This window comes from Gopherus flavomarginatus, chromosome 3 (assembly GCF_025201925.1).
Source record: "Gopherus flavomarginatus isolate rGopFla2 chromosome 3, rGopFla2.mat.asm, whole genome shotgun sequence".
Taxonomy (NCBI): Eukaryota; Metazoa; Chordata; order Testudines; family Testudinidae; genus Gopherus; species Gopherus flavomarginatus.
The window spans coordinates 13,329,369-13,354,610 of record NC_066619.1 but is presented as its reverse complement, the minus strand read 5'-3'; the positions used below and the strand labels follow the sequence as shown (position 1 = coordinate 13,354,610).

General features: G+C 44.1%; 1 protein-coding gene across 1 annotated transcript; it reads right to left on the bottom strand.

The window, feature by feature from the left end:
* Nucleotides 1-4,794: 4,794 nt before the first annotated feature.
* On the bottom strand, nt 4,795-24,080 carry HAUS1 (HAUS augmin like complex subunit 1). Its single transcript, XM_050942931.1, has 9 exons — nt 23,978-24,080; nt 18,045-18,219; nt 14,590-14,725; nt 13,030-13,164; nt 12,010-12,133; nt 10,306-10,371; nt 8,836-8,907; nt 6,678-6,725; nt 4,795-5,089 (listed from the first exon to the last, which is right to left on the bottom strand). Exons 1-9 carry the CDS (start codon nt 23,996-23,998, stop codon nt 5,006-5,008), a joined length of 861 nt encoding a protein of 286 aa, XP_050798888.1. The 5' UTR covers nt 23,999-24,080; the 3' UTR covers nt 4,795-5,005.
* Between the last annotated feature and the right edge of the window lie 1,162 nt (nt 24,081-25,242).

Sequence of the window (25,242 nt, the reverse complement as noted above, 5' to 3'; positions counted from 1 at the left end):
GATGAGAGACTGACATTGCTTGCTATTTTTTCACTTGAAAATGCCATTGGCCAATCTTTGGATTTCTCGCTGATGCTGTGGTTCAGTTCACAAGGGCAAAGGTGACAAAAGCGACCTTTTGAACTACAGGACTAGGGTCAACCTTCCAAGGTTGTCACCTATTGTAATGTGATTTAATACCAGTCTACCCGGTGTTGAGGCACAGTTCCATTTCTTGATGTTAGTACGTTTCAGTTATTCTTAAAATTAAAAAGTTTCTATAAGCTTAGAGGAAACTAATTTTTGTATTTGCTTATATATGGCATGAATAAATACAGATTTACAGATCCTAGTGTTCAAATGTGTCACATGGTGAGGATAACTCATGCTTGAAAATTGTGCATCAAAATCATGAAATGGGCTACAAATGCAATTAAAAAAATAAGATATTCAAAAGTTTAGCAAATGGAGAGAGGGCATGGCAGAAGCTCTTCATCCAGGGCTGGCCCCAATGATGCCTATAAAACAATCAGGCATTAGCAATGGCCTAAGCCCACTGGGGAGGGCTTGGAAGGATTAGATTTTTATGAGTGTCGGTAAATGTCTATTTCATGGTACACACATAAACCCACAAAATATATTTCCAGTGATAATAAATGAAATTTACAGATAGGCAACATAAAAAAATGCAGCTGGGGAACTTTGATTCAAAATCCAGTGATTTAGAGAGTGAATTAGGCTTGTTTACAATGGATTACCAAATGAATAGGAACAACAGGTATGATTTGCATATTTACTGTGTATATTTTAGCATGTGACACTGACAGTTTGTGTTTAATGGTTTATAAAACTTTTTGATTCTCAACATCTACTGTCAATAAGTAGTGGTCTGACCCTCCCCCATAATTCACACATCTGTAAAAATAAATGCTTAAAAATAATAAATATCAACCATCAAAAGTTATTTAAAAAATCAAATTTGCCAATCCTAAAGCTAAGTGGCTTTTTATAACCAAACCAAATTCAAGTGTCTGTATTATAGGAAGTGCTTGCAGCTCAGCCTATTTATTAAGATTGCCCACTTCCCATGATATGACCCTGTTTCCTTGTTTATATAACTTTGCCAAACTTTAACCATTTAGGCTGAAATTTCCCATGCTGGGTGTCTGCCTCATGATGAATTGTTTTGGAAAGTTTAAGCCAAAATGGTTCCAACGTTTCTGAGAATGAGGATAGGGAAAGGCCATGTTAGAAGTTTCTTAGTCTTTTTGTTGGTGAGCTCTAATGCCCCCATGCTTTGGAGCAACGACCTGAAATTTGGCTGGGGAGTTGTCTGCATCTCAGCAATGTGCCTTTTGCAGTTTTTATGAAAATCCACCCAGATTTGGCAAAGTTATAAATCATTGAAAAACTGCAATTTGCATATGCTCAGTAAAGACTTCTCAGAGCTTCACAGCTAAAAGACTCTAACTCTCTCTGCACCACGCATGCTTGAGCCCTATCCAGGGCATTATTTGCCCAGTTTACTCAGTCTTAAATGCATCATTAAAAATCCATCTAAATTATCAAATCACTCTGCTATTTCTCTCACAATAGACCACACTCAAATTAGGCCACAACCTCTTTCATACTCACAACCTAGATCAGGGGTGGGCAAACTTTTTGGCTCAAGGGCCACAATGGGGTTGTGCAACTGTATGGAGGGCCAGGTAGGGAAGGCTGTGCCTCCCCAAACAGCCTGGGCCCTGCCCCCTAACTGCCCCCTTCAAAACCCCCAACCCATCCAACCCCTGCCCCCGCTCCTTGTCCCTTGACTGCCCTCTCCCGGGACCCCCCCACCCCTAACTGCCCACTGGGATCCCACTCCCCTTGCTCCCTGTCCCGACTGCCCTCCTGACCCCTATCCACATCCCCGCCCCCCGACAACCCCCCCGGGACTCTCACTCCCAACCCTCCCTGTCCCCCATCCCCTGACCGCCCCCCAGAACCTCTGCCCCATCCACCCACCCACCCCCTCCTCCCTGACTGCCCCCTAGGACTCCACTGCTCCCCGCCCCCTTACCAGCAGCAGGAGCCAGCTGCACTCCCCATGCTGCCTAGCAGGAGCGGTGGGCCAGAGCACAGCCCGGCTGCGGTGGATGGGGAACAGCGGGGGAGGAGCCGGGGACTAGGCTCCCTGGCTGGGAGCTCAGGGGCTGGGCAGGATGGTCCCACGGGCCAGATGTGGCCCACTGGCTGTAGTTTGCCCACGTCTGACCTAGATAGACTTTCTAAGGACATGGCCACACTTGTGAATTAAAGCGCATTAAAGCAGCCCAGTGCGCTCTAACTCACAACAAGTCCACACCGGCAAGGCACATAGAACGCTCTAACTCACAACAAGTCCACACCGGCAAGGCACATAAAGCGCTCTGACTCCACAGTTAGAGCGTTCCTGGTACTCCACCTCAGCGAGTGGAATAACATTTGACGCACCCCTGCTGTAACGCCACAGTGCCAGTGTGGACGCCCTGGTCTGTTAATGTGCTCTGATCAGCCTCCAGAAGTATCCCACAATGCCTGTTCTAGCCCCTCTGGTCATCAGTTTGAACTCTACTGCCCTGCCCTCAGGTGATCAACAGCCAGACTCACCCTTTACATTCTCTGAGAATTTTGAAAATCTCCTGTTTGCACAGCAAGGTGTGCAGCACTCTCAGCAAATCTTTCCAGGTGACCATGCCTCCACGCGCCAGGTGATCCCCAATATGGAGCAATGGCAAGGTGCTGGACCTCATCAGTGTTTGAGCAGAGAAAGCTGTCCAATCCCAGCTGTACTCCAGCCATAGGAATCACGATACCTTTGGGCAGATATCAAGGGACATGATGGAAAGGGACCATGACAGGGATGCACTGCAGTGCAGGGTTAAAGTGAAGGAGCTGCGGAACGCCTACCACAAAGCCCGCGAGGCAAACTGCCACTCCGGTGCTGCCCCCACCACCTGCTGTTTCTACAAAGAGCTGGATGCAATACTTGGGGGCAACCCCTCCTCCACTCCGACTACCACCATGGACACTTCAGAGGCCAGTTCAACAAGGCAGGAGGAAGAGCAGCAAAGCAGGAGCAAGGATGCTGAGGCAGAGGAATACATCCTGGAATCCCTAGATGCATGCAGCCAGGAGCTGTTCTGAAGCCAGGAGGAAGGTAGCCAGTCGCAGCGGCAGGCAGGTGCTTGGGGAAGGACAAACACCAGAGGAGGTTCCTGATAAGCAGCTTTTATTTTGGGAAGGAAGTTATTCGGTGTGTGCTCTTAGGGCGAGGAGGGTTAGGGCTGTATGCATGCTTATGTTACCGAAATATCGGGTTTGCCTAGCTGAGAGCCAATTAACAGCCTGACAGGGATAAGGAAAAATGCTTTATTCTGCAGAAAAAGGAGAGCCTGTACCTTGGTATAAAAGACTCTGTCTTACACAAATTTCACAAACCTTTTATACACATTCAGACAAAGACCCTTGCGTGTTAATACTTGATTGGTAAGTGTAAAATCTCGTGCTCCCGTTATCTGGGTAGTACTGACTGTTTTGGAGCAGGATCTTCCTGCTTTGAGGCAGAGGAAAAGAGATAGTGCAAAAATTCAGGCTACTGTGTCCATGAGCAGTACTCACCCCCCACCACCTACTGGCCGCTTGTAATCTATTAAGGGGGGGGTCAGCCAGCTTTCACAATCCCCCCTTCAGGCCTGGCAAGCCCAGATTGCCAGGCCTGTTACGTAATTTACGATTAAGCTGAAGAGACAGGTACTGAGTTGTCTTACGGACAACAGAACCTTTGGTTACAGCATTATACAGATATTTTGCGCATTGTATTACTATTCAAACAATACATAGGAAGAACAGACAGAAAATAATCCATTTAACAATTGTACGGAAAAGGCCAGTAAACCATGACCCAAGGTCTGGGAGAAGATCCTCAAAATTGAAGGTGTGATCAAGAGATACAGCATGAAAAACAACAGCAGCGTTCTTAATAGTCTGTAAATCCTGTTCAATTAAGCCAGAGTGATTGACATAAAAGCAACATTTTTCCCCGATGCGAGCACAAGCCCCCCCTAATTCAGCATTCATAGCATTTAGCACACGTCTACTTTGCATAGCTACTTTTGCTACTTTATCAATGTCTCGTTGCAACTTTTGGAAAGCGTCTATTAATGCATTAGCTGCTTTACCAAGCTTTGCAGAAATATTTACAACTGCTCTCTTGGGCTTAGCCACCCCCAGCTCAGGAATGAGTGCACGGACAAAAGAATGGAATCCTGTTTGTCTGACAACTAAGGGATTGGGGCACTGACTATAAATCAGTTAGGTATACCAGGTGAAACTGGTATCAGTCACTTCAATTTCTGTCTGCAGCAGGCACCTGTTATGTTAAAGTAGGGAAAGTAATTAAGCTTTGTCTTAACAGCTAGAACTCTACATTCATTTTAAAAAAGGATTTGAAGAGGAGAAGAGAAAAGTGATTGATGTTGGCTGAGGAGACTCATCTCACAAGACATAACAAATGCTGTCTAGCTTCCCTCGACTCACCAATAGAAGACTCTTCTAAGGCTAGAGATCTAGAACCTGGCAGGGGAGAAGAAGAGACCAAGACTGACCAGAGAGCTTTCTGTCAAGCCTCAACTCCTTCCTCCCTCCCTTTCCCCCCAGTTGAGCTAATTTAGTAAAACAGAAGATACCTAGTACAGAAATTTAACCAAACATGAAACTGCTTGTTTGCTGATTAGGTCACCATCTGGAGGTCATTTACCAGTTTTAGCTCGTATTTATAAAAGTGGACAGAGAAAGAAGCCTTGTTTTTATTATTCAGTCTTACAGAAAAATACATATTTTTTACAAAACCAAAGCTATGAGAAACCATCAAAATCTGTGTGCTTGGAAGAAAGATGGCAAGTGTGCAGGCCCCAACAGTGAAGAATACACCACCATGTTTAGGAGTGCAAAAAGTCTGCCTTAAAAAAAAAAAAAAAGAAGTCCTTTTCCCACACAGTTGACGTCAGGTAAATCGGCGTTTGCTAGGCTCTGGTACTGACAGTGCCATCATGTCCACTTTACTGGAGAACTCAGCCTCAAGAGCATTCTAGAGGGAGAAAGAAACAAGAGAAATCAGTGGCAATGCAAATCACTTTTACATCGCTGTTAGACAAATATGTTGCTAATGGTCAAATCCCATTGGACATCATTTGTATGCATTAACCCAAATAACTGAAAGAGCATTATTGGTGTGGGATGTTTACCAGTACTCAGTACAATGCATGGTTAGTTGAAAATATAATAGGTGACTCAGCATGTAGCAGCTCATGAACAGAGAAAAATGAGTCATCATAAAAAGCCAAAAATTAGCATTACTAATCAGAATGATGACCCAAAAAGATATACAGTATTCTTTAATATTATGACAATGTTACATTGTTCCCAGGACAATCTCCAAACATCAAACCCTAATAAAGCATCCACCGTTATACTTATAGTCTACAAATAAACTTATTGCCAGGTAGCTAAAAGGCTAAATCACAGTAATTATTTCCAAACTGACACCACTGGTTCATGTTGTGTGATCCACATGGCCCTTGGAATGCAACATTTTTATAACCAAGCAGCTGGTGAACAGGGGGTGAATAGAGAGTCCATGACACAATCTCTTACAGTGTGATGCACGGAACAGGAATATTGAAGAACTTTGTACTCTTGTTTTACTGAGCTTAACATACAAATTCCACATGTATGCACAAAAACAGCAAAATGCTAGTCACATGTGGTGGGCTTCCCATCATGCTTGGAATGGTTATTAGACAGATAGGCTGCCAAAGCATATTACTAAGGTGAAAAACTCTCACTTGAAAAAGCCCTACCAGTGGTGAAGTGGGATCAAATTCATGAAATAAGTGCCTCACCACTGATCCTACTGATACAGTCCAAAGAGATGGATGGTCTCATAATTGTGATCCTGACTGTTTAGGGCCTTAATGATTATCAACACCTTCAATTGCATCTAGAAGCAAATAGGAAGCTAGTGCAAAAACTTAAACACAGGTTTTATGTACACACTGGTCCATGACATTCAGGAGAAAGGCAGCTGCAGTCCCATGTGGACTTCAAAGGCAACTCTATATACAGCACTTAGCAGCAATCAAGCCTGCAGGAGACAAATGCATGGATGACCTTTGTGTAGTCTATTTTATAGAGAAACGGCTGTACTCCTGTCCAACTGCTGATTAAAAAATGCATTACAAGCCACAACTACTGTCTGAGAATCCAGCAGCAGTGATGTATCCAAAAGGGCCTAGAGACTGCAAAGCGTTCTAGCAAAAAGCATCCTTGAAAGGTGGCACAAACACTTCTGCACAGTTCTTCAAAGCTATTTAGGTGATTAACTTCCACTCATTGCAGTAAGACTAAGGCATCTAAATAACTCTGAAAAGCTGGGCCGCCCTTCAACATGTTCCTCCTTATCAACAAGAATCACTTCCATGTAACCTGAGCCACATTTCTACCCAGATCTTTATCTCTGGAGAGCATCAAGATTAGAATCGGAGGCAGATAAACCCAAACCTAACCATCATCAATGTTGGAGTTTTGGATGATTTTTTTTTTGGGGGGGGGGGGGGGAGGGTGGGAGCGGAGTGCCAGGGTCCAATTAAATCTCTGTAAGCAACAAAAGCCCCTACCAGCTCCCGCTTTGCTTCTTCAATCTTCACTCGAGCAAGGGAAGGATTCTAAAAGAAAGAAAAATGGCATGTTAACCGCACGTAGCGACAGTCCCACTTCAGCTTGAAGCACAGGGTTTCTCCTCACCCAGAAGATTTTAATAAAGGGTAGGAGAAAAGTGGGGGATAATCAAACGATCTCCGTGTTCCCCCAAGATGCAAAAAGTGCTGCAATTAAAGACACAGAACAACCCAAACCTGAATGGATTTTGAAAGAGCTTTTACGAAGCCTAATGTTAAAAGAAACATTTCCATGAAAAATTCACAAAGCTCTTGACCAAGAGAGCCGGGCTTTAAACATTCCCGGCAGTGTTTGCAGCCCAGACGCTGAACAGGAAGGTGCCCACATGTGCACATAGCCTCCTCTCCTGCTCAGCATCTCAGGCACTCAGCCAGTGGTGAGAGAAGCACAAAGGCTAAGGGGCAGGGCTGAGCCTTCCACATTCACTGAAAGCAAGATAGGGAAAATGGGAAGAATAAAAGCCAATTCTGGTGTCTCGAGTCCCTTGATAGAACCAAGCAAACTGCCTCTGGGGACTAGGATAGAGGGGGGTATGCAGAGGTCTTCCAGAGGGTATGTCAACTCATCTGGATATTTGCCTAGTTTTACAAAAGGCTACATGAAAAGCTCTAGCAAAATCAGAACAAACTAAAATTTCATATTGACAATGAGTTGTTTATACTGCTCTATATGCTATATCAGTGTTTCACAACTGGGGGTGCGTGTGTTGCGATTTGGTTTACAATTACATGGTAAAAAGGAGAAAGGAAGCAATTTTTCACTAATAGTGTGCTGAGACACTTTCGCATTTTTATGTCTGTTTTTTAAGCAAGTAGTTTTTAAATGAGGTGAACCTTGAGGTACGCAAGACAAATCAGCCTCCTGAAAAGGGTCCAGTAGTTTGGAAAGGTTGAGAACCATTGATCTAAGGTGAGGGAGTCAGGCCTACAGCAAGGATGTGCGTAGTGGGGGAACTCACTGCAAGGAGCAGATTGGTGAAGAGAAGAAGGATGGTCCAGTGGTTAGGGGCATTAGCTGAGGACCTAGGAGACCTGGATTCAGTTCCCTGTTCCAGCACAGCTCCCCATGTGACCTGGGGCAAGTCATTTAATGGCTCTGTGCCTCATTTCCCCATCTGAGATAAGGGATAATAGAACTTCCCTACCTCACAGGGTGCTGTGAGGATAAATACATTAAAGATTGTGAGGCACCCAGAGACTACAGTAATGGGACCAGATAAATACGAGAGGTAGAATGGTGAATCTCGACACACAGGTTCATTTAATAAATCAAAATGCTACCCCTCACAATTGTTGCAGCATCTTCGCTATGTCCAAGAGAGAGAATCCCTCACTACTGATTTGAGAAAGGAACATGAATTTTGTGTTTCATCCACTTTCAGAGGAGCTCTGCAAGTGCTGCAGTTAGATCGTCCCCCAAACACCACATACAGGTGACCTGTCCACTTCATGCAAAGACAGGGTTTGGATACCTCTCACTTTGTGGATTAATAAACTACTGTTGGCTCTAATCTCTTTGAATTACTGTACAGTTGTTTACAGAAGTTCCCTTGACTGAACTCCAACTACTGCACAATGCTGTAACCATTTATACTGCTACATAAATGATTAATAGTAATGGTGGTATGTACCAGCAGATTCAAAGTTTGATGTATATACCTTTTAAAATGACTGATAATCTTTGGAAAATAATTGTGCCATAGATTTTTGTTTTCCTCTCAACTTTTCCAGATAATTCACCTGATGCCTAGCTTATCCAACCAGTTTATTTTGGTTCAATTCCCATGCATTGTGGTAGGTGAGAGCAAAATCTATCTAGTGGAACTTTTTAAAACATGCTGCTATTTAAGCAAAATCCTTCCGTACACAGAGTTTGGAAACAGCATAACTGTGAGCCTGTCAACTCATTGCAACAGAATTTATTTACATTTTGATGTCTAGCTATATCTAAAATATTTCAGCTACAAAACATCCCCTGAAGTTAATTTGACGTGAAATTAATGCCTAAGTTATAGCACCTAAAGAGAAGCAATTCCATTTTCTTATATATACACACATACACATTTAGGATAATAATAGTAGTAGCAGAAATAATTACAGGAGTTAAGTCCAAGTAGGACTCCAGTTTCTTCTTCAAAGGCACAGTCTGTTGCTTTAGTTCAGTCAGTTTCTGTGAAAAGGGCAAAGCACCAGGTTATATTTCTGCAATCTAATTTAGTATAAGTGATGCAAATCAGTAAAACAAAGCATTTACGAATTTGCAAATGTTTTATTCTGTATAGCTTTTAAGGGAGCCCATCGTTGCCGTAATTCTGATTAAGGATCTATAACTCTTCCCAGATTTAATATTCCAACAATTTTATTTAGTCAAATCCAGTTGAAGTTTTATATTGGGGTAAAAAAGCAAATTTTTGCATACGTCTTTTCATACAGTGTACCATTTGGTGGCTGTCCGCTGGTCTGTGGTGATCTCAATCTATAACCCAGAGGACAGATGTCCACGTCACCTTCGCAACGGGCACTGAGACCCTTGCTGGTGATCTCAGCACAGGCCAAGACTGAATAGATCACTAAGAATGAGTTACACACTAATACCTAGAGGCTGCCCTGCCAGAACAGGGCTGAGCCACATTGGTGGGACAGCGTGGGGAACCTTCTACCACCACTTTTGGTGCTGTAACCATTCAGTGCACAAAGAGAAGAGTTAACTTGAGGATTACTAAATCAAGCAACTTTCAGTAGCTCTAAAGCCATTTAAAAATCAAAGATAAACCTATGATGCATTATGATGCAGTAATTTACACCCCCTTCACCCCAAATATTTGTTCAGCACTCTGCAAAACTGATAAAAGAACACCGTCAAGTCAAACTTGCCCGCATATTTAGGCTCTATTAGAAAACAAGTTTTACAAAACCAAGACCTAGGTAGAAGTTTCCATGATTTTTTTAAATTTAAGATTTCAATGGGAACATTTTTCAACCAGCATTTTGCAATCCACATACTGCCAAATAATGCTAGTTCATGACATCCACAAAGTGAAACTGACTAGGCTATATTCATCATTCAAACTAACTAATAAGCAAGAAATAAAACAACACAAATGGCAAAAAGCACATTACACGTTTGGATTTCTCTCTGTTATAATAACAGGGTGTGATATCAGTGTTGTGACAACAGAAAGAACAGACTCAGACAGACATCATGTGCAGCATCACACAGCTGGAGAATCCACAATTAGAAACACAGGAAACAGGTTTTTTTAAAAATGAAAGTATTGTGACAGTGTCTCTTTAACAAATTACACCATTCACAATTATATCAAAAAATGTTATTTTCACCTAAAATTGGAGGTGGCCTCAGGACGTAAAATTTGGATCACAGATTAGATTTTGGACACCCCCACAGATCAGAGACATTTGGATGTGGATGTTAGTTTGGGCCTATTTCTAACATACACATGTACTCAAATATCCATATGAATAAATGTTATTTCTTTAAAACTATCCAAACAAATGCTGATTCACATGCACCACTTCAGAAATGTCCATCTTGTCACAACACACCCACCTCTGAGAGGCTCACTAATGACTGATGTGTCAAGGAAGGATCCATCCCGCTTGCAGAAAGCTGTTCCTACAAGAGAAAAGACAGTTCACAGTTTGTACAGCACACTCGGCTCCTCTACTGAACAGACAGTGTACAATATATTATGCATTTTCTGTTTAAAGTTTTGCTATGAATAGAGATATTCTGATGCTTACTTGTATTTTAACATAAGCAGGGAAAAAGAAAAAAAAAGTCAACTACAGCAAGAATTTAATGCTGTTTTAAGTGCTAATCTCGAAGCAACTTTAAACTGTGCAACCAGTGGCTAATGAAACATGCATAAACAGCAATATACCGACTAGAAAACTAGCAGGACTAGAGCATTCAATGAGGACATGAGTAGGTTTACCTAGTAAAATGTCATCACACTAATAGAATATTTATCCCTCAGAATTGACAGACTATTGTACATAGTCATTTTGTCAAAGTGGAATCTAACACTCACCCTTACTTGCTTCATAAGGGGGTTGGGAAACTTCATTTCTCATATAGCACTTAACTAGTCCAACAATGGTTTCAGAATCAGTCAAGTAACCAATATGCAATGCACGTTACACTGTACCACTACTGAAATGGACACTGGAAGAGAACATGCTCTCTGATATCATCTGTATAGACAAGTACGTGAAGAGTAATTCCAACTATAGCCCATGCTTATACATTTTTAAATTTATGAAAGTTCCCCAAATTTATGAAGGTTCCTGCTTTGAGCAGAGAGTTGGACTAGACCTCCTGAGGGGTCTCTTCCAACCCTAATCTTCTATGATTCTATATCAAGGAACAACTGTACAAAATTGCTCTTATTCAACAGAAAAATAGCTATGGGGGATGTAAATTTACTTACTGTTATGAGCTTATGCTCAAATAAATTTGTTAGTCTCTAAGATGCCACAAGTACTCCTGTTCTTCTTACCTGTAATTGTTGCTTTAAGGTCCCAGTTCTCCAACACTTAAAGCCCATGTGTAACTTTGACTTTATGGGACAATTCATGTGAGCAAAAAGCTACACATTTGCTTACGTATTTGCATTTGTCCTTCCAGTATACAGTTAAGGCTACATTATTGGCATAACAGTTACGTTCATGGTAATAATTCATTTTAATAAAGTCAATTTAATAAAGCCACAATTGTGGGGTGAGCTCATTCTTCAATCCCCCACTCCCAGACCGTAACCTTTCTGTAAGCATGGTTCCCCACTGCCTGCCCAAACACACAGACACACCACACACAAACACACACACACACACACACCTGTTATGAAATTGACTAAAAATTTGTTTAACAAAATCATAGCCTTATACACAATTAGTGGGAACTTCCTTAACTTTAAAATATTGGGGCAACTACTTGCCACCCCACTCCAGCAGGGGACACATTCAACCCCTAAGGCCTCTCTTACCTTTTAAGCAAAAGGATCCAAGCATCACAGCATCCATCCACTTATCCCCAGCTCTGCAGGAAAGGTGACGGGGGATCACTCACAACTGATTCCCTGCAGGGACCAACCATTCTTTATTTCCAAGTATCAGCTGTAATAGATTCCCCCTCTTGAAGGCTAAGAAGCTCCAAAGATGTCACTAATAGTGAAACCATACATTTTAGGGCCCAATTTGACACGATCACGTATTCCTTCAACAATACTGGTAGAAGACGTTTATCACCAACCTCTGCAGCCTTTATCCTGAATTTGAAGTCCTCAGATTTATCCTTCAGGAACTTCATGTTCTGGGTTCGGCTGTCAGCTTTGGCTTTTTCCATTGCCAGATGTTCTTCTGTTTTTTTAAGGTCCCTTTAAGAAGAAAATTGTGGTGAATGTATGTGGCTTACTAACCTTCAGCCAAATTAACACTCTCAAGTAAACACCCACAGGAGGGACAGAGTTTCACACTCTGTCTCTCCACCAGTTTAGTTATTGGTGGAATGAAATTTCCATGTGCACAGATACCCCACAGATTCCCAAGACCCTGGGATATCCCTACTGATAGCAAGGCAACTGCATGAAAAGCCAGGACATCTATACAACTGACACTAATAACCCGGTGGATCACTATAATAGATTAGTTAATAGAGAATCTAGGAATACAACTGTTAAGTGACTTAACTAAAATCATGCAGTGTGGTAATGGCAGAGCTGGGACAAGTACACAGGAATGCTAGTTCTACAACATTAACTATGCTGCTGCTGCTATCAGTGCCACAATAGTTAGATTTTACTCTAACGCCCCTCATTGTTGTAGCCAAACACTTCAATGTAAATGAAACTTGCATGGTGAGGTTGCTGGTGGACTTAGTGGAATTTTATAATCTTTTGGTTAATCTTCTTTGATCTAACCCAGTCCCTTATTTTTATCACTAAACCACACTGCTCAGGCTCAGAAAAATATGCTCACTTTGAATCTATGCACAAAGCAGTAAGTGGGAGATGCAGGCATGTACTTGTGAGCACTATTCACCCCATAATATTTAATTTCATCATTGTAGGCTTGGGATTTTTAAACCTTTTTCGACTATCTGAAGTAAATTTTCTGCAAGGACTTTGAATAGTGGTTTAAATTGCTGTGAAGTAGAGCAATATTGAACTGAATATTCAGATATCCTTGTTACTGTTCATAGACTATAAAGTTGCTGAGAACAGGAAACCAGCAAACCCCATTCAGCTCTTTCCCTTTCTCCCCCACTACTCACTCTTGGAGATGTTTTTCCAACACCAGAGCTGCAGTTAGCTTTTTCCTAAGGCTGGTCAATTCAAGCTCCATTTCTCTGTTTCTTGATTCTGTCGCATGTAAATCTGAGGTCAAATCATTGATAGCAGGAATGAAGCTAATGAAACAAGAGATTTCATTGATCTGTTTAGAAGTCAACTCCGCCAAAGCTCAGGGTTATACAATCCCTTATTTTCTTTCACACTTTCCATAAACTTTTTGTAGGATTGTTCTCAAATAATGGCAAATCTGATAACAGTTACGTCTGTCTAAACGATCTTACAATCCAAATAGCTAAGAACTTCTATAAGCCAGGGTTTGACAATGTACACAAAATTCAAAATAGCTTAACATTTTAATTGCAATGCAATACACATTTATGCGGCTCCTTTTATCATGAAGCATTTCACAAGCTATAAACATGCACTAACTGAACTGCAACCGCTTTTGGGACAGATCATGGCATGCAGCCTGAGCACACCACACTGTTTCTATCCTTCCTACTCCAGCTGTTGTGCAGAGGCAGAAATTGATATTTTAGCTAAAGGCACGTGGAAAACCCCTAGTTTTATTAAGGGAGCCAGACTGAACCTCATTTTTGTAAGGTTTCATCTGAGAAATCGATGCAGGGTGCACAGCCAAATACTTCATTTAAATCTCTCCAAAAGGATGAAGGGCTGAGCAGATTCTGGCAGGTTTTAGGCAATCAGATTTGAAATACTGAGGTGTCCAACCTATGGCTCTTGAGGGTGACTACATTAAGGAAAAGTCTATTTAATTAAGAATTGAATATGCAATCCCTGAAACCACACCCTGCAATTCTTCAGCAGAAACATCTGAATTAGCCAACCACCGCAGCTACCCACTGAGCAGCTATCAGTCCTTCTCTGCTGCAAGTGCTCAACAGCACCCCTGCTGGCCGCCTGCACCACCACAGGAATAGGAAGTGAGAGTAACATTGACTATTCCATTGCCTGCTTCCTGGCTAGCTGTGGGGGCCCCAGGAAGAGCCGGACAGCAGTTAGACTGGCTCCCTCTGGGCCTTTTAAAGTGGCTAGCAAAGGCTGGCTCCCACTCCCACACACACTGACTCAGAGCAGCCCAAGAGGTGGGAAAAAGAGGAGAAGCTGGGAATGAGCAGCCAGTTACAGCTCCCTGATTCCTTAGCTGAGTCCAGGTTAGAGTAGTCTGGGAGCTGCTATAAATTGTGCCTGCTAGTATAAGAGCCCCCAGGGAGGGACCATATGCCAGCAGGGGATAGCTGGAGTGCAGCATCCTTCAACTACTCCCCCTCCCCACCCTTGACTTATCGCAGGGAGTACAGGGAGGGAGGGAGGAGTAGGAGATGGCCATTTCATCTCTACATCTACTGGGAGCTCCTCCACCACGGAATTCTGGGTGCTTTCCTCTCACTTTGTGCTGCATAAGTGACACAGAGAAATGGAACAGGGCAGAAAATTGGCCCCAGGGAACTGATTGTGGCCTCAAGCTGAGAAGGCTGGACATCACTGATCCAGACTTCAGCAAACTGTGGAAGAATTACCTTGCCAGGGAAGTGTCCCTTGTTTCAAGTGCCATTGCACTGTCTACCAATGCATTCAGATAGCTGGTGCCTGCGCTAGAGAGACTGTTGAAGGAAAGATTCACACTCTCCATGAGAAGATCCTGTAGATAGTTGACTGAAAAAACAAAGAGTTACTTTCATTTAATATTTGTCACAGGTGTGCATGGGACTATACACATTTAGAATACAAAGTCCCTGCTTCAAGGTGCTTACAGCCTGAACAGACACAAAAGACACAGTTTAAGGTTCAATGTTCTGTGCTCCATTTTGTAAGTATTACATAAACAATCTATTGGCTGGATCTTAAAAAGAGTCCTACAAAAAGTAGAAACTAGGTCAACCTACAAAGGATGGATATAAACAAACAACACAAGTATGTAGGGACAAAATTAGAAAGGCCAAGGCACAAAACAAGATTAAACTAGCTAGCAACATAAAGGATAACAAGAAAACATTCTACAAATGCATTTACAGCAGTTCTCAAACTGTGGGTTGGGACCTCAAAGTGTGTTGCAATTCCATTTTAATGGGGATCACCAGGGCCAGCATTAGACTTGCTGGGACACAGGGTTGACGCTGAAGCCTGAGCACCACCCTCACCCAGGGAGGCGGGGATGAGGCTACAGCCCCTTCTCCCCGTCCCCATGGTGGTAGGGTCAGGCTCCAGCCCTCCCCCAGGGTCATAAAGTAACTGTTGTCTGAAAGGGGTGGCAGTGCAGTAAAGTTTGAGAATCCCTGAAGCAAGAGGAAGACCAAGGACAGGTTAGGCCCACTACTCAATTTGGGGTGGGGGGGGGGGGCGCAATAACAGAAAAGGTGAAAATGGCAGAAGTGCTAAATTACTTTCTTGTTTCAGTTTTCACTAAAAAGGTTAGTAGTGACTGGATGTGAATGCTAGTGAAAATGAGGTAGGATCAGAGGTTAAAATAGGAAAAGAAAAAATTAAAAATTACTTAGGCCTGGTCTACACAGGGGGGAATTGTTCTAAGATACACAACTTCAGCTATGAGAATAGTGTAGCTGAAGTTGACATATCTTAGGTCAACTAGCCTTGCATCACCACGGCATGGGATCAACTGCTGCCACTCCGCCATCGACTCCGCTTCCGCCGCTCACCGTGGTGGAGTACAGGAGTCAACGGCAGAGCAATCGGGGATCAATTTATTGCGTATACACTAGACGCGATAAATCAATCCCCAATAGATCGATCACTACCCGCCGATCCAGGAGGTAGTGTAGACGTACCCTTAGACAAGTCAGATGTCTTCAAGTCACAAGAGTCTGATGAAATGCATCCTAGAGTATTCAGGGAGCTGACTGAGCAGATATCTGAGCCCTTAGCGATTATCTTTGAAAAGTAATGGAAGACTGGAGAGATTTCAGAGGACTGGAAAAGGGCAAATATAGTGCCAGACAATTTAGGGAATTACAGACCAGTCAGCTTAACTTCAGTAGCCAGAAAGATAATGGAGCAAATAATTAAGCAATCAACTTGCAAAAACCTAGAAGATAATAAGGTGATAAGTAACAGTCAACATGGATTTGCCAAGAAGAAGCTGAACCTAATAGCTTTCTTTGACAGGGTAACAAACCTTCTGGATGGATGGAGGGGGAGTGGTAGATGTGGCATATCTTGACTTTGGTAAGGCTTTTGATACTGTCTCACATGACCTTCTCATAAACAAACTACAGATGGAGCTACTATAAGGTGGATGCATAACTGGTTGGAAAACTGTTCCCAGAGAGTAGTTATCAGTGGTTAAGTTATGCTGGAAGGGCATATCCAGTGCGGTCCCGCAGGGATCAGTTCTGGGTCTAGTTCTGTTCCATATCTTCACCAGTGATTTAGATAACAGCACAGAGAGCACACATAAAGTTTGCAGATGATACCAAACTGTGCACGATTGCAAGCGCTTTGGAGGATAGGATTAAAATTCAAAATGATCTGGACAAAAACTGGAAGTAAATAGGATGAAATTCAATAAGGACACTCCACTTAGGAAGGAACAATCAGTCGCACGCATACAAAAGGGGAAATGACTGCCTAGGAAAGAGTATTGCAGAAAGGAATCTGGGGGTCATAGTGGATCATAAGCTAAATATGTGTGAACAATGTAACACTGTTGCAAAAAAAGCAAATATTCTGGGATGTATTAGCAGGAGTGTTGTAAGCAAGACACAAGAAGTAATTCTGCTCTATTCCATGCTGTTTAGGCCTCAGCTGGAATATTGTGTCCAGTTCTGAACATCACATTTCAGGAAAGATGTGGACAAATTGGAGAAAGTCTAGGGAAGAGCAACAAAAATTATTAAAGGTCTAGAAAACATGACCTATGAGGGAAGATTGAAAAAATTGGATGTGTTTAGTCTGGAGAAAAGACGACTCAGAGGAGACATGATAATTTCTTATGTACTTGAAAACTGTTGTTACAAGGAGGTGGGAGGTCAATTGTTCTCGTTAACCTCTGAGGACAGACAAGAAGCAATGGCTTAATTTGAAGCAAGAGCAGTTTAGGAAAAACTTCCCAATTGTCAGGGTAGGTAAGCAATGGAATAAATTGCCTAGGGAGGTTGTGGAATCTCCATAATTGGAGATTTTTAAGACAGGTTAGACAAACACCTCTCAGGGATAGTCTAAATAATACTTAGTCCTGCCAAGAGTGTAGGGGACTGGACTAGATGACTCTCAAGGTCCCTTTCAGTCCTACAAGTCTACGATTCATTGGGAGACTACACAGGAAAAAACAAAACAAAACAAAAACAACACACACATTTTTGGGAGTGATTAGGAAAGGAGAAAAAAATTCTCCTCTATATAGTATCAGAATTCTTATATCATTAACTTATAGAATCCTACCTAATTAAAACCTTGCAACTGGTTTTTATTTAGTATATGAAATGTTAAAATAAGAATGATTATGGTGGCCTGAGTTGAGAGGTCACTCCAGAAATACTGATTGCTGTTCTCCACTTTATCCAATGCTCACTCCCTATGATTAGCTAAGGAGTTGCTAAATAACATCGCTGCTGTTTCAAAATCTTAAATTGCTCCCCTCAGTTAGAGATTAACATTGGCTCAGACACTTGAGATCAGCACTAACCCTGACCCCCACCCTTGTACATACAGTATCTCTATTTCAGTGCTGTGCCATCTAGCTTGGCAGTGTAGAAAGTTCAGCAGCTAAGATGCTTGTCAGCCTTTACAGCCTGCTCAAGTTGATTTAAGAAATTGTTGTTGGCCAATCTGATGTCACAGTTGGGAGAAAAGCATTTGTGTATGACACTATATAGCTGGAATTCAAGGAAATCTGAGCCTATTGCTACTTTTTCACACTTCTTATAAAATATTACAGCGAATAGTAAAGAGAAACTCTATAGGGTCACTTAGAAAAAGGCGTTTTTACTGTAATTGGAGTTTGAAGCACCAAGCTCACCTTCTGACTCATATTCTGCAGTCTTCTGCTTCATGTCATCTATCACGAGGGAGACATCCCTGTCTCTGGTTTCATTGCATTCCACAAGCTCATATAAAATATCAACAGTCCGTGAATTCACTTCGTATTGTGGAATGGGTTGATCCCCAAATGTCTTTTTTAGCCATAAAGTAACCTGCCAAGAAAGTGGGAGTAAAGAAGGTAAATGGTTTAATTTAAGGAAAGGGAATTAAATATCAGACAAGAGAACTGGAATGTAGAGCCATCAACCACAAATCTTACTCCAGTCTGAGGGGTTTTGTCTACCTTAGACTTTTTTTTTTTTTTTTTGGGAGGGGGATCGTCCATTGTTGCACTACCATTGGTTGTAGCAATGGTAGAAGCACAAACGTAGACTGGAAGAACAGGGTTCACCCCCAAATTTAGTCTGCAGGTTGGATCATTAGCTTCCCTGTCCAGGTACTGACAGGGAGCACGACATGAATGCTTATCCATGTCACTCTTTGCAACCATGAAGAAGCACATGAAGCTCACATGCAAAATGGGGCAAGACTTCAGGACAACGCTCTCACAAGACAATGAAACAGTAGACTACAAGTGGTAAAATCTAAGAGTCTGGAATTTCCAATACTATGCAAAACTGTTTGGCATGCTAATATAGATAAGGCTAAACAGTTTCTAAGGTATGTTGTGATTGAATTCAGTTCATGGTCAATTCATATTTAAATAAATTATTTAAAACCATAATTGGCTTTTAGGCAACCCAGTTACCCCTCCAGCAACTGGTGTTAAATATAGTTTTTCTTCAGCATTCAACTGTAGCTTTGATTAGAAGCTGTTTGGCTGATCTGCTCTAGCCAGACAAACAGGCAGAACACACTGTGGCTCCTGTTACCATAGTATCTCAGCATCCCACACTGTTGAATTTACCCTATCAACAGTCCTGTGAAATAGGGGAATGTTATTATTCTGATTTTACAAATTAGGAACAAAGGACCAGATCCTCAAACTTCCTCCAGGGACATTAGGACCCTAAATATCTTTAAGGATCAAGGAGTCTAATTGACTTGCCCAAAGTCACATAGGAAGTCTGTGGCAGAGTAGGAATTTGAACCTAGGTCTCCCATATTGCAGAGTAGTGCCCTAACCACTGAACTATTCTTCCTGTCAGCTTAGCCTGAAATGGTTTTATATTGAGTTTAAATGTTGATAACAGACGGATTATTGTGGGACATTAAAGAGGCCAAAAGACATTTGTTGTTGTGTCCCCCTCATTCTAAAAACAAGCCATGCACGTGGATTCCTCCCATCAGCTGAGCTTGCAGCTCAGAGCACAATGGAGGAGGGGTAGAAAGACATCTAAAAAGAAAGAACTGGATCTCTATGCTGCTTAAAGTCTGAGGAACAAGGTTTTCCAAGCATAAACAAGAGGTCCATAGCCTCTTAGCCTGGGTTAGTCCTAAAGCAGTAGTTTTCAACCTTTTTTTATTTGTGGACCCCTAACAAATTTTGAATGGAGATGCAGACCCCATTTGAAGTTCAACCTGTAGTCCGTGGACCCCTACTACAGAAGTCTTAGACTGATAACTGACTGAACAGAATTCAACTACCACTGCTGTGTGTTCTTGGCAGGGCATTTGACATAGTGTGAAAAAGGGTGCTAAACTGTGGGCTTCTATGGTAATGACAACACTTCCAGGGTTTTGACAATGGGAGGCGGGGGAGTGTGTGTGTGAAGGGGTGTCATAAACAGATGGTTAAGGGTTAATGCCTCTTTTACCTGTAAAGGGTTAAAAAGTTCACTTAGCCTAGCTAACACCTGACCAGAGGAACCAATGGGGGAACAAGATGTTTCAAAAGGAAGGAGGGAAGTTTTTCCTTTGTTTAGAGTTTCAGTTTCAGCAGGAGTGAAAAAGATCAGGGAACTAGCCTCTTATCAGAGTAGTAAGTTTTACAAAGGAATAAATAGGTTTATGTTTATTTCTTTGTAACCTGTCTTATGCAAATAGAGACAGAATCAAATTGGGTATTTTTTTTGTGTAACTAAATTTGTGCCCAGGGGAACATCCTCTGTGTTTTGAATCTGTTGTCTGTGACAGTAGCTGGTATGCTAATCTCTCCCAGAGGGTTTTTCTTTTACCTTTCTTTTCTTTAATTAAAAGCCTTTTTCTTAATATCTGATTGATTTTTCCTTGTTTTTTAGATCCAAGGGGGTTGGATCTGGATCCACCAGGAGTTGGTGGGAGAAAGGGAGGGAGATGGTTAATCTCTCAAGACTATCCAGGAAAAAAGGTGGTACTTGGCGGGGGGGGGGGAGGGGGTGGCGGCGATACCAGATCTAAGCTAGTAATTAAGCTTAGAAGTGTCCATGCAGGTCCCCACATCTGTACCCTAAATTTCAGAGTGGGGAAGGAACCTTGACAAGGGGAAAGGATTCACATACTTTTGATTCAAACTTTATTTTCATAGTCACCTTTTGCAAACCCCTTAAATACAGTCTGTGGACCCCCCAGGGTCCTAAGGGGCATATAGAACTTGCTGAATACAGAAGCTTCTATTACCTTTGGAAACTTAAGACTGTAACTCATTTGGGTGTGAATGTTCACCTGCTTTAATTTTATAAATAACTCATTTCCTTTTCCAACTTAATATATTTTGTACAGTTTATTATAAGATTGGCTACAAGCATCATCTTTAGTGTAAGATCTAGTGGTCTTGGATTACCTGGAGTAAGTAACTGATCCTTTGAGACTGTGTGTAACCTGAATATTGCTGTGATTCTTGGTGTAAGGAACCATCTATCACAAAGATAAGCTTAGCTGGATGGCAAGATAGTGCCCAAGGGGACTGTCTGTGACTGCATGTTAAGGCTGTACAGTAACTCCTCACTTATAATCGTCCCAGTTAATGTAGTTTCATTGTTATGTTGCTGATCAATTAGGGAACATGCTTGTTTAAAGTTGTGTAATGTTTCCTTCTCACATTGTTTGGCAGCTGTCTGCTTTGTCCACTGCTTGCAAGAAGAGCAGCCCCTTGCAGCTAGCTGGTAGGGGCTTGGAACCAGGGTGAACTGGCAGCACCCCCACCAGCTCCCCGCTCCCCTAAATTCCCTGTGCAGCAGCTGCTGCGCAGCCTAGCAATTGCCGGCAGTTCAGCTGTCCCTCCACGCACTGCCATGTGCTGTTCCTGCCCTCTGCCTTGGCGCTGTTCCCCAAGACTCCTGTTTGCTGTGCAGGGGGAGGAGAGGAAGAGGAGGGCTCTCAGGGTGTCCCCCTTCCCCGCCCAATCCTATCTTCCATAGAGCAGGGGGGACACATGACAGGGCTCAGGACAGAGGGAGCTTGCTGGCAGCAGCTGGGGTCTCAGCAAGCTGATCTAATTAACAAGGCATTGTACTTAAGAGTAAGGTCAGCGAAATGTGCATCTCTCTCTCTCACACATGGTATGTGTCTCTGTCTCTATCTGCAATGCTGTCTCCCCTCCCTCCATTCCTGCTGCCTTGTAGAGTGTGAGAGGTAAACTTGAGGGCTCAGCCAGTTGCTAGTTCATCATTTAGCAGTAAGGCATTCCCTGGGAAATATCCCACCCTCTGACTCCTCCACCTCAACCAAGCTTCATAATCATCTCACTGTATACCAGTATTAAATTGTTTGTTTAAAACGTATAGTCTGTGTGCGTGTATATATATATATATTAGTCTTTTGTCTGGTGAAAAAAATTTCCCTGGAACCTAATCCCCTCGTTTACATTAATTCTTATGGGAAATTGGATTTGCTTAACATCATTTTGTTTAAAGTCACGTTTTTCAGGAACATAACTACAATGTTAAATGAGGAGTTACTGTATAGCATCTGAGGAGCTTACACTTGATAACTGTTTGGTGTAATCTAATAATAGAACTCTCAACCAATTTGGTGTTTGTGCTCTCCTTCCTAACAGTCTGCCCTGAGTCTGGTACTCCTGTTTTTGAGTCACTGCAGGCAACTTTACATCAGCAAATCACAATTTTCTGACACATAAGATCTATCTTAATAGTATAGTACCTTAAACCTGCCAAGGCTACCAGCCCAAACATCATTTAAGGCACACTGAATTAGGGCTGACTATTTTTTTAATGGGACTTTGCTTTGTTTTAAACATTCCCCTTCCTTTTCTTCCAGTTACAAACATAACAAGAAAGCAAGGTTTTCAGTTTAATGCTCCATATAAACAGGAGGTAGGAAAGCACTTATCTAGGATAACACAGGTGTAAACCAGCCTATGCTACTGAAGTGGCATGCAGAAGTTGCATCCCCTGTTCTTCCTGAGCACAAACACCTACTTCTCTACAAACTTCTGTGCAAACCACAATGTCTAGCTAAACACAGCTCATAAGCTACAGATTTCCTATGTCCCAAAATTGTTGAAAGAGGTCAGAGGGCTTTGAGTAAGCCCAAGTGACCCACCCATCAGTAATATACAGAGTAAGATAATTATGAACATGCCCCTCCACATTCCATAGGACAAGTGGAGAAGTATATGCAGTGGACTGTTTTGTTTAGGAAATGTTTTTTGATAAACATTTGATAAATGGGCTGGGAGGGACACGGAGGCAAACCCCGGGGGGCGGGGGCAGGCCACGGGCTGAGCGGGGGCACGGAGGCAAACCCCCAGGGGGCGGGGGCAGGCCACGGAGGCAAACCCCCAGGGGGCGGGGGCAGGCCACGGGCTGAGCGGGGGCGGGGGCAGGCCACGGGCTGAGCGGGGGCAGGCCACGGGCTGAGCGGGGGCGTGGAAGCAAACCCCGTGTGGGCACTGGGAGTAGGGGGAACCCATGGGCTGGGGGGACGCAGAGGCAAACCCCATGGGGGCCTTGGGAGCAGGGGAGGCATGGGCTGGGGGGACGCAGAGGCAACCCCTGTGAGGGCACTGGGAACAGGGTGGGGGACATGAGCTGGGGGGATGCAGAGACAAACCCCAGGGGGATATTGGGAGCGGGGGGGAGTACGAGCTGGGGACACGCGGAGACAAACCCCGTGGGGGGAGCAAGGGCTGAGGGGACGCGGAGACAAACCCCGGGGGGACATTGGGAGCGGGGGGGGGAGTACGAGCTGGGGACACGCGGAGACAAACCCCGGGGGGGCATGGGCTGGGGGAACGCGGAGGCAACCCCTGTGAGGGCACTGGGAACAGGGTGGGGGACATGAGCTGGGGGGATGCAGAGACAAACCCCAGGGGGACATTGGGAGCGGGGGGGGGGAGTACGAGCTGGGGACACGCGGAGACAAACCCCGTGGGGGGAGCAAGGGCTGAGGGGACGCGGAGACAAACCCCGGGGGGGGGCATTGGGAGCGGGGGGGAGTACGAGCTGGGGACACGCAGAGACAAACCCCGTGGGGGGAGCAAGGGCTGACGGGACGCGGAGACAAACCCCGGGGGGGCATTGGGAGCGTGCAGCGGGGGGGCATGGGCTGGGGGAACGCGGAGGCAAACCCTGGGGGGGCACGGGCGAGGGGTGGGAAGCGGAGGCAAACCCCCGAGGGGGGCCACGGGTTGGGGAAGACGAGGAGGCAAACCCCCGGGGGGCCCCCATGGGCTGGGGGCGCGGGGGACGCGGAGGCAAACCCCCGGGGGGGCACTGGAACGGGGGCGGAACGGGCTGGGGAGACGCAGAGGCAACCCCTGGGGGGCACTGGGAGCGGGGGGGAGCATGGCCTGGGGGTCGCGGAGGCAAACGCGCCGGGGGCAGGAGGCACGGGGGATGGGAAGAGCGTGGGGGCACTGCCAGGAAGAGGCCAGAGGGCACGGGAGGCGCACAGTGAGGAGGGGTCAGGGATGCAGGAGTATCCCGGGCGGGCGGGCGGGCGGACTCGGGTCGGACAAGTCCCCCCTCTGTGCGGACCCCCCGCCCCCGGACTGTCAGTCAGGGGCAGCGCCCGCCCGGTGACCGTTACCCGTCTGAGCTTCTCCTCCATCTCAGCCTCCGCCGCTTGAATTTCGCCTCCTTCCCGGCAGCCTCCGCGCACTGCCGCAGCCAGCACTGAGGAAAACGAGGCCGCTAACGGATGACCTCAGTGCCGCGGGGCTTGCTGGGAGTTGTAGTTCGCAGCGGGTGTCCGCTCTCAGACTCCGCCCCCTCCCTAAACCACGCCCAGAAGGGACTGACAGGCTGGTGGCAGCTCCCCTTGTCCTAGAGACAGCACACCAGGGGCCTGGGCTGTGACCCTCTGTCTAAAATGAGGGGCCTCACCTTTCTCAGCCTGGGCAAGAAGAATGTTGCAGAATTCGCAAAAGCCCCATGCAACCTTACAGTACAATAACCAAGACCCCAGCGGGGAACCTATCACTGTGATGTGTCGACACAGAATCATGAAATCTGTCACCATGTCAGGACAACATGGGTCGTCTCCCCCGCTCCTCTCCAAAAAAACCCACTGTTGTATCACAATGTATTGATGCTGTCAGGAAACCCATCACTGTGTCTTGGCGTGGTGACATGGTGTCCCAAAATCTTGTGATTGTACCATAGTGTCATTTTCAGGAAAACATCATGTCTTATCCCAGTGACACAGTGTCAAGAAAACCATCACCATGTTGTTATTCATACTGTGATGACATACTTTTGTTCTGAGATTAGGACATAATGTAGTTAAAAACTTACCATGTTAAAAATAATATTTAAAATGTTACCATGTAACGCCACTTCCACTCAGTCTTAAAAAATAACCACTATGCTGTTATATGTGATGATTTAATTCTATAAAGAAATCATGTTGTGCAAAGATTACAAGAAAAAAGGAACTGATATTACTATGTATCCACACAACTTAGTAAGATTGCTAAAACTTGATATCAGATCACAATACAATGGAACAATGTCCTGAAAAAATGTCATCATAATATAGGATTTGGACATCTTGAAGAAAATAGCATCACACCATGATATGATAATGCACATCTCCTCAGTAACACACACTAGCCACTATGAACACATCAAACCCATCCTCCTCTCCCTGTACTGCCTTCCCATAGACTATCAAATGAAGTTCAAGGTCTCAGTCCTTTTCTTCAAGACACTCAATGGCCTGGCCCAGGGTATCTGAAAGATCACGTAAAGGTCTGAGATGAGGACTGTTGTCAGCAACTTTGCTCCTCTGGTACAGAGAAACTTGACAGTGGAAAAGCTCACCTATGCAAGACACAAAGCTTTCTTTGAGGC